At 49.8% G+C, this 9973-nt stretch overlaps 1 protein-coding gene across 1 annotated transcript in view; it reads left to right on the top strand.

The window, feature by feature from the left end:
- Positions 1–9973, top strand: part of FGD2 (FYVE, RhoGEF and PH domain containing 2) — a 42324-nt gene that overhangs the window by 1502 nt on the left and 30849 nt on the right. Inside the window, 1 exon segment of the mRNA XM_036868597.1 lies at positions 2397–2641. Within this exon segment, the coding sequence (XP_036724492.1) occupies positions 2517–2641 (125 nt within the window). The 5' untranslated portion in view covers positions 2397–2516.

Genomic DNA, 9973 nt, shown 5'->3' with positions numbered 1-9973 from the left:
TCTGTTTTTCCTTCTGAACCCCATAGTGTGTCCACCATTAGGCCCTTTACTCTGCCTTACGTAGTCACCTTACTTTTTGTGTGTATTTGGCCCTTTCAAACTGGTTCCCTGTAAAGCAGGTACATTGTGTTGCATTGTTTTGTATCTTTGCACCAACTATGGTGATATACATAGAGTAAATGTTCAGTGAATTGTTTTTAAGTAATTGAACAGTTTAGCCCAAGAAATTAAAGTAAAAATAGGTCAGTTAAAGCTGTTAGATCCCTAGGGGAGGAAGTGGAAGCAAATGCAAAACTGCCCTGTAGCTATGTTTCCACAACTCAGGGCTCATAGGGACAAAAAGAGGAAGAAAAAAAAATCCTCACTATAAAAATATTACAAACCACTCAAAAACACATTCCATTACAGAGTAAATGCGCAAAACAGGAGGATTAATACTCGTGGGAACTTGACGTAATAAGCAATCTGAAAGAAACTTTAAGGGGAAAACGGTAGTTTTCAAATGAAGGCAAAGATAAAGAATAGAAAGTGCTGAAAAAAAAAAAGAAAAGGACATTGTGAAAAAAGAAGAGGTATATTTGAAAAGGAATCAAATAGCTCATCTAGAAATGAAAAGTATAGTCCCTGAAATGATTGAGTGAAAGAAAATCTTGCTCAGCATTCCCTCTACTGAGCAACGTGGCAGTATGTACTCAGAGCTATGAAGCAGTTAGCTCTGGACTGGTTAGCGCCTCCCTGTGTATGCCTCCCATTACCCTCTGTGACTGCCTCCTCACAGGGCTTACCGTGCAACACTGTGGCTGCCTGCTTTCCTGTCAGTCTCCTCATTAGACTGTAAGTTCTTGGAGTCCAGGGACTATCCTATTCATGGTTGGCACAGTGCCTGGCACGTGGTAGGAACCCACTAAATATTTGCTAGAAAATGAATGAGCAAATATACTTTTAACAGTTGTACAAAGTTATTTATGGTAGCACCACTTAAAGAATGAAAACTTGGACTTCCCTGGTGGCACAGTGGTTAAGAATCTGCCTGCCAATGCAGGGGACATGGGTTTGATCCCTGGTCCGGGAAGAACCCACATGCTGCAGAGCAACTGGGCCCGTGCGCCACAACTACTGAGCCTGCGCTTTAGAGCCTGCGAGCCACAACTACTGAGCCCACTTGCTGCAACTACTGAAGCCCACGCACCTAGAGCCCGTGCTCCGCAACAGGAGAAGCCACTGCAATGAGAAAACCACGCACCGCAACGAAGAGTAGTCCCCGGTCACCGCAACTAGAGAAAGCTGGCACGCAGCAACGAAGATCCAATGCAGCCAAAAATAAATTAAAAAAAAAAAGAATGAAAACTTTAGGGGGCTTCCCTGGTGGCGCAGTGGTTAAGAATCCGCCTGCCAATGCAGGGGACATGGGTTCAATCCCTGGTCTGGGAAGATCCCACATGCCGCGGAGCAACTAAGCCCGTGCGCCACAGCTACTGAGCCTCTGCTCTAGAGCCCGCGAGCCACAACTACTGAGCCCATGTGCTGCAGTTACTGAAGCCCGTGCGCCTAGAGCCCGTGCTCTGCAACAAGAGAAGCCACCACAATGAGAAGCCCGTGCACCGCAACGAAGAGTAGCCCCCACTCGCCACAACTAGAGAAACCCTGCGCACAGCAACAAAGACCCAACGCAGCCAAAAAAATAAAGAAAATAAAGAAAAAAAGAAAAAAAAATGGAAACTTTAGGAAGACCCATATGCCCCAAAGTAGGATCAAACAAACAGCAGAGAATTAACAAGAAATATTACTCTTGGGAATTCCCTGGCGGTCCAGTGGTTAGGACTTGGCCCTTTCACTGTCGTGGCCCAGGTTCAGTCCCTGGTCAGGGAACTAAGATCCTGCAAGCCTCGCGGTGCAGCCAGGAAAAAAGAAAAAAAAGAAAAAAAGAATACTGTTGAGAATTGCCAGGTATATAGATCCCAGTCCCCGGGATCCTGTGGGGGAACTACTGTTACAATGAAAAGAGAGAATACAAAATAGTAAGTACACATTATTGCAACTAAGTTGACATCACACTAACCAGGTCAGGAAGGAACTTGAGGTGATGCCAAGCCCAGCATGAGAGTTCAGGCCTCACCTGGGGAAGCGCAGGTGTCAGAATTTATCCTGGTGTAAAGAAGATGGGTTTGGCTGGATGCAGGCTCCCTGTTTACTAGTTCTGAGCAAGAACGTTCTGGCTGCTGCCTCTGTTCACCTGCTTGCCTGGGGTAGGGGTGGGGAGCACTGGCCTTCCGTCTGTACTGAATTCCTGGGGTCCCATACTCACCTTAACTCAGGAATCACCTCTTGTCCTAATTAGGCTAAAAGAAGGTACATTATAACTGTCATCATCTCAGGAATTCTGGCATATCATGCAGGTCACCAGATGTATTGGCATGCGAGATCACTAAGCCTTCTGGGAGAAACATGGAAGACAACTAAGGGACTAATAGGTCCCAAGGCCTTGGGATGAAGCCTACAAGAGTGAAGACGGGGAAATGGGGCCTCTACACCCTGGGGAGACATGGTGTGTCACGGTGAGCACAGTACTCAGCCCAGGGTCAGAAAGGATCAAGTGCCTGGTTGGTATTCTGCTCTATCATCCTCCTCTTGGTGGAGAAAGGTGAGTCCATTTAAATCTCTTGTGCCCAATGTCTGTTTATCCTGAGAGGTGGGAAGAAGTTTTCTTCTCCTGCAGTAAAAATCAAACATTAATGGGCCATTGCCCCGAGTCTGGGTGAGTTTGGGGATTTAGACGATATCAAGACTTTTCATTCAGTGGAAGAATATTTAGCACTGAAAAGGCATGAACTATTGATATGGGCAATGACATGGGTGAGTCTCAAAAACATTATTCCAAGTGAAATAATCCAGACACAAAAGAGCACATGTTGTATGATTCCATTTATATGAAATTGTAAAACAGGCAAAATTAATCTGTGGGGATAAAACTCAGAACAGTGGTTACCTATGGAAGAATGACTGGAAAGAGGCATGAGGAACTTTCTGGGGGGAATAAAAGCATTCTTCATCTTGACTGGGGTGGTAGTTATGTGAGTAGGTACACTAGTAAAAGCTCACCAAACTGTACTCTTAAAATCTGGGTATTTTCTTGTAAGACCATTATTCCTTAATTAAGGAAGAAATATTTCAGGACTAAGATTCTTGTTGTTTCCTTTTAGTGAGTATCTAAGGGCTTTAAAGGGTCAAAATGTCTATTGCACACATGCATGTGAATTCTTACATAACTAGAAAAGCAAAACTATTCCCTTCTCCACTGCTTCCCTATCAGCCTGTGGCAGAGTCTGAATCCTTATGTGCAGTGGTGTGCTGGTAAGTGTTCAATAACTGGCCCTCTAGGAAAAGAAAAGCCCTGATTCGTAGCACTTGCTGATTCACGTAGTGTAAATATTCTCACCATGGCTGATTTCATGCTGCTAGTGAGATGTCACTGAGCACAGACTTGGGAAGAGATGGGTACAGTTGACTTTCACAAGCCAGTAGGAGCCAGCTCCAGCACACCCCTGTGGGAAGCCTTTATTGCAAAGCTTCCGGGGAGTCTTGGCGGAGCTGAGGGAGCAGCCGTGAAGTGGTATGAGGCTCTGGGGTGAGCAACCATTTCCTGTTAGCTTGAACGTGAAGGATGGCAGGAAGGAAGGGACACTGCTCTCAAGTGGTCGCGTAAATACAGCCCCGTTGTAAGAGGGGTCAGCCTTGCAAGATATGGCAGTTCGGCAGCTGTATAACTGGGGTTGGCAATCTGCTGGCAGCTTTTGGATTTTCAAGTGAAAATATGGGTTATTTCACTTAAAATTCCTGAGTTCTCTTGGGGAGAACAAAGAGCAAAATCCAGTACCAGAGGGCCTGCACTCCCTCCTGACAAGAACAGGTCATAACAGGATAAAAGCTGCCCCCGTGAGAAGGGCATGGATTCTCCACCCATCTCTGCATCTCAACAACACACCTGCTGCAACCGGGGCTTTGCCTACATGGCTCTAGTTGGAATCTGAGTTTCTAATCCTGGTTTAGATTGTGCAGTCTCTAAGAATTAGTTTGGTTTCTGGTAGAACGGTGTGTGTGTGTGTGTGTGTGTGTGTGTGTGTGTGTGTGTGTGTGTGTGTGTGTGTGTATAGACTGTTACCTGCTGGGTGAGCTGAAGAATATCCATGCACAGCTACAATCCTCCCAGTTGGAGGAACCAGACTTGGCATCTTAGGGTACTCACGTTCACTCTGGGTGCCCTTGAGACACCAACGGACAACAGAACCTGGCCAGGGCATTGCCTAGACCCCTGATTCCCAGTTCTCGCTGAACATTAGAATCATTAAAGGAGTTTAAAAAAAAAAAAAAAAAACCTCAGGCCTCAGCCTAAACAGTTGACTAAGAATCTCTGGGGATAGAGTCTGGAAATTAAAATGTTTTAGGGAAGCTCTACAGATGATCCCAATATGTTTTTTTGGGTTTTTTTGTTTTTGTTTGTTTTTTTTTAATGAAGGCACCAGTTAAAGGTGCTTTTTCCTTGGACCAAAGGAAGAGTCACATGTAGCATCCAGCTTAAGTTCTCTTTCCTCCTCAGGTTGTAGTTCCCAGTTCTTCCTCTAAGAAAGGGGCAGGACAGTGAGAGAGGTGTGGCTTGCTCCCCCCCAACCGCTGCTGGGGACCAGGTAGAAGTTGCATCTCGTTCAGAAGACTAGGGCCGGGGTTCCAGCAGGCACTAGAGGTAGAATGAACTTTGGCTCACAGTGAAGCTGGGTGCCCTGTGAGAGTTCAGAAGGGACAGAAAGTAAAAATGCCCCTTGAGTCCTTCAACCAATATTTATTGAGCACCTACTATGTGCCAAGCACTGTTGCAGTTACTGGGGATATAGCAGTAAGCAAAATAGACAAAAATGCCTGCTTCATGGAGCTGGCATTCTAATGGGGGAGACAATAAACATAAGAAAGAAATCAGTATATCAGAAAGAGATAAGTGAGAAAAATAAAGCAGAGGAGGGGGACTGGGAATATGCAGTGGTATAACAATTTGGGGAGTATGTGGGGATGAGGAAAGCCCTTGGTGAGAAGGTAACACTTAAGCAAACATTTAAAGGAGGCGAGAGGGTGAGCCAGGTGAGTATATGGCAGAAGAGAGTTCTAGATCGAAGGAATGGCACATGCAAAGACCCTGAGGTGGGAGTTTGTCTGGCAGGTTGGAGGGCAGAGAGGAGGTCAAGTCCCTAGAGCAGAGTGAGGGAGGGATAGTGGTAGAAATGAGGTCAGGGAGTTCGGCCTTGTAGGCCATTGTCGGTGGACTTGGCTATGACACCCAATGACACATAAATTGGAGAGATCCCTAATGTAGACCAGACAAAGGTGGCCCTTGAAAAGTGTGGGGAAACTGAGGCTAGAGTCACGGACATTCAGTCAGCTTTCTTTCTGATTTGCCCTATAGGGGCCTGGGACTGTGATGGGGGGGTCACTGAACCCTGAGATGGGTGGAAAACTGCAGGGTGTATGTATGTGTCACCCTGAGGGGCCGGGGCCTGGGGGAGGAGGCGGGACAGGGCTGGGGCTTGTTGGAACCTGGTCAAGGTGGAGGGCAGACGATGGAGGAAAGAGAACCCTACACTCTTCCATGATCCCTTCCTACATGCTCAGAGTGTCCTACTCCCTATTCAGGAAAGATTTGTGGAGGGCCTGCTATGTGGCAGACACTGTGCTTACTTCTGGGGACACAGAGACACATAAGCCAAGGTCTTGTCCCCTCAGGGTCTTGTAAAGACTACAGCCTCTGGCAAGATTTTAAGAGTGTCATTTGTCACATTTCCCCACATTCCTAGCACTGGGGCTATTTGCCGAAAGGAAAGAAGGAAGAGAGAATCCTGGCGGGAAGAAAGAAGGAATCATGCAGCTCTTTGATGGGAGAAATGGATTTTAGTGGTTCGTTATGTAACAGTTCTCCCAGAAGTATGCAAAAGAGGAGCTTTGTGACAGAGAAGATGCGCTGATGGTGGATCTCGGGCGGGTGGATAATAAGTCCTGCTGGCGTGTGGGGAGATGGGCAGCAGTAGCTCAGGTGGGGAAGAAGGTCACCGGTGGGCAGGGCAGCTGGCTGCGTGGAAACAATCTGTTCTTTCTCCACTCGAAACCTGTCGATTCTCTCCAAGCTGCTCATGTTTCTCCAGCAGGCCTCAAGAAAGGCCCACAGCTGTTTGAAGATAAAAAGAGCCTGATCTAGGGTGTGAGGCCCCACCTGCTGGCCGTGCGCTCGCCCTCTGGGCGCCTGAGAAGCCGCTGCCTAGCACCATTCCTGGGCTTGGGCCTTGCCTTGCTGGCTCCCATCTGGCACCTCCCTGCCCGGACCCCGTTCTGGGGGTGTGGGCGTAGCTCAGCCTCCTGCATGTTCCCTGTTAGGCCAGCCCTGCTGCTGCTTCACCCACCCGGCTGGCCCTGCCTCCTCATTCCGGCTTTCCCAGGACGCCACCCTAGGTCCCACCTGAGGCCAGTCTCTGGTGACCTTGAGGCCTTCTTGAATAGCAGGGCGGGGCTGGGGCCTGGCACAAGGCTGGCCCAATCCCTGAGAGTACCAAGTCTGAAACTAGATCATTCACACGCCGAAGAAGAAGAAAGAGCGTTTATGTTCTTCACTGACATCCTCCCGGCCACCCACGGCAGGACTGACACATTTGCTGTCTTGTCTTTCAGGCCTCTGCACCCCTGGAACGGACCCTCCCCTGGCTCACGTGGAGGGAGGTTGATTTTGCTGCCCTGTGTTCCTCAAAGTGCTAATGGGCTCTGAATAATCACACCCCACGGACTGACAGTACAAATTAGGAACACCCAGAGCACAAAGGGGCAGGGGGCACACAGAAGGGGAAATATGGGAAGCTTCCTGAGAAGGTGAACAGCAGGCAGCAGGGCTGCCTGAGCCTGGCACCCAGGCCGGCTGATGGGCAGCCGGCAGCACCAAGCTCTCCCAGAAGATAGGAAGATAAATGCCGGAGGGACTGAACGGGAAAATTCTGGCTGTTTGGAGGAGGGGACAGAGGAGACTGGTCTATGAGGAAGGCGAGCTTTTTTCATCCCTCCTCCTCCAAGCCGGGGACTGCTGAGGAAAGCCCACCCCTACACTGGCACTGGTGGTGTGGCCTCTGCTCATCACATGACTACCCAGACAGCCCACACCCCCAACCCCTTCAGGGCCTCCCGGAGCCGGAGCCTCGTAGGGGCTGGAAGACTGAGGGGGAGGGAGAGGCTGCGAGGGGAGGAGCGGCAAGGGCTGCACCAGACACTGGCGCAGGTTTCAGCCAGCTGCCGGCATCTCCCCTGGATCCGCGTCATCCCTCACTCACAGGCCTGTCTGTCACAGGCCATTAAGTTCTTGGCAGGTGCTGTTTGGCTGAGGCTGCAGGCCAGGTTGGGGGCAAGGGGGTCCCAGGGAACATGCCAGCCTGTCCTCTATGGGCCTTGGCTCACTGGGGATACATGCTCCTCTGGGGAGTCCTCACTCTCCCCTGAAAAAGCCACACCCTCACAAACCCCTGGAGATCACACATGTGTCTCTCTCTCTCTCTCTCTCTCTCTCTCTCTCTCTCCCTCCCTCTCTCCCTTTCTCTCTCTCTCTCTCACACACACACACACACACACACACACACACACACACACAACATCCAGGTCCCAAATGTTGACATTTCCTCCCTGGCAGCCCCCAAATGCCCTCTACTGCCCCAGCGCTGCCAGTGAGAGGCCCTTTGGGTGCCCCTAGTATGCGCACAAAGCCCCATTTGCATCCCAGGGCAGAGCTTTCTTGCCAGCCAGCCAGCTTGTCTGCCGTGTGACTGCCCAGCCCTACAGTTCCTGCTTGGACATCCCTCCCTCTTTCCCTCTGTCTGGGCTGCAGAAACTGAGCTCTTCCATCCTCCTTAAGGCTTGAAAGCAGAACTAAGAGAAGAGAAAGCATGAGGCTTATCTATGTCAAGAACCCCAAGAGCCCTGAAATGGACGCCCCCACTCAGAGAGAGATGTGTTCACGACCATTGAATCAGGGCTTACTCTGCATAAATAAAATTCAGTTCATGTGAAAGCACCTCAGCTCAGCAGACAAAGCCTGCCAGGGCCAGGCTCCTGGGGCCCCCTCAGCCCATGTCCTGCCATTCCCCAGTCCCTAGACACTCCAATGTGCTGGACTCCCTGCCCTTATTCCTAGTCTCTCCCTGGTCTCTCAAGCCCACACCACTTCCTTCTGCTTTGAATGCCTTTTCCCGCCTTCTCAACCTGGAGAGTTTACTCATCCTTCATCCTCAGGCTGCCTCTGCTAGGAAGCCTTCCTTGATAGCACCCTCTGCTCTCTGCAGACTTCAGTGCCCCTTCTTTGGGTGTTCACAGCTTCCCTGTTCAAAGCATTTCCCACGTTGTATTTCAGTGGTTAACAGGCCCGTCTTCCTCCTTAGACTATGAGCTAGGGGGCAGGGGACAGTGTTTAATCCATAACCTCTACCATAGGGCTGACATATAGTAGATGCTCAAGAAATACTTGCCATCTGAATGCATGACTTAATGAATGGGGCAGAAGAGATCCAAGTAAACAGAGAAGAACACCAGGTCTCTGAGGAGGGAAAGGAATGCCAGCAGTAGATATCAAGGAAGGCTTCCTGGAGGAAGTAAATAAGCTGTTGACAGGGTGGAGACATTCCAGGCAAAAGGAACTGATTGGTCGGGGGTGGGGGGTGCAGGGGTGCCATAGAAAAGGTCTTCTGTCAGGAATAACATTCAGTGAGCACCTTCTCTGTACCAGGCCCTACTCTAAACCCTTACACATGGTATTATTTAATCTTCAGAACAACCATAGGAGATTGGCACTGTAATTATCCCCATTTCACTGATGAAGAAAGTGAAGTTCAGTTACTGACCCAAGGAGTTTAGGTCAGATTTGATGAGAGAAGCAGAACAACCAGAAGTGGTACAGAATATGGGATTTGACCTTATACAATGGGGCAGCTACTTAAAGAATTGATGCTTCTGAGTCTAAAATCCTCATAGCAGGCAGTGAGGAAGGGAAGATGGATGTGAAATTGGGGAGAACAAGAAGGAACTGAACCAGTGAGGAAGGGCTGGGACTCTGGAGGATGAACAGGCAGCCACACCGAGACAACTTCGGTGACACAGGTGACACAGGTGACCTGCAGAAGAAGCTGGCACCCTTTGTCCTGGAGCTAAACACACACCCAGCCTAGGACTAGACAAGCTGAAGGAGGTCGGTAGAGAACCCACAGATCTGCATCAACACGTGTGAACTGCAGCACCGCAGGAGCCCTGCACCAACCACAGGAGCAAGCACGGCTGCTGTGTCCCCTCCTGCCACCATGGTCAGCTTGCAGGAAAGGGAATTCTGGAACTGTGGTTCAGCTTAGCTCAGCTGACACAGCACAGAGCTACCACTCAAGGTCCCAACCCAAACCTGAATGTGTATAAGGAAGAAATGGCTGGGAAGTTGATCGGAACCAAACCAGGGGGTCTTGGCAGCACTCCAAGGAATTTGGGATTCCTTCTGTGGGATAACAGTGCTGATTTTCGAGACTGTGTGTTGAGTTGGAAGCGAAGGTGGGACGTGCCCCTGGTGATGTCCTGAAGGTGTTGGGCATATTCAGGTTGGGGTGGGAGACAGGAAGAGATGCCTGTGGAACCCTGGGATAGATTCTGAATTGGGTGGAAGAGGCTGTGTGTGAATGAGGGAACCAGAAGCTGAGCCTTGGGTGGTGCCTACAGGCGAGAAGCAAGTCAGGCAGAAAGGCTGACAGAACTGTGAGGGCCGAGGTCAGGGAGGTGGGAGGACCAGGGAAGCAGAGCCCTGGAAGACTTTTTTTGGGTGTAGGCATCTTGGCCCTCCTTCTTGGGCAGATGCAGCTCTGATGGTGCCTGTGCCATGTTTGGAGTTGGGCATTTAGTGTGGCCTCCTGCTGGTGCCCCTACCTACTCT

The sequence above is a fragment of the Balaenoptera musculus genome, chromosome 11, assembly GCF_009873245.2.
Source record: "Balaenoptera musculus isolate JJ_BM4_2016_0621 chromosome 11, mBalMus1.pri.v3, whole genome shotgun sequence".
Lineage (NCBI taxonomy): Eukaryota > Metazoa > Chordata > Mammalia > Artiodactyla > Balaenopteridae > Balaenoptera > Balaenoptera musculus.
This window is presented reverse-complemented; position numbering and strand designations above follow the sequence as displayed.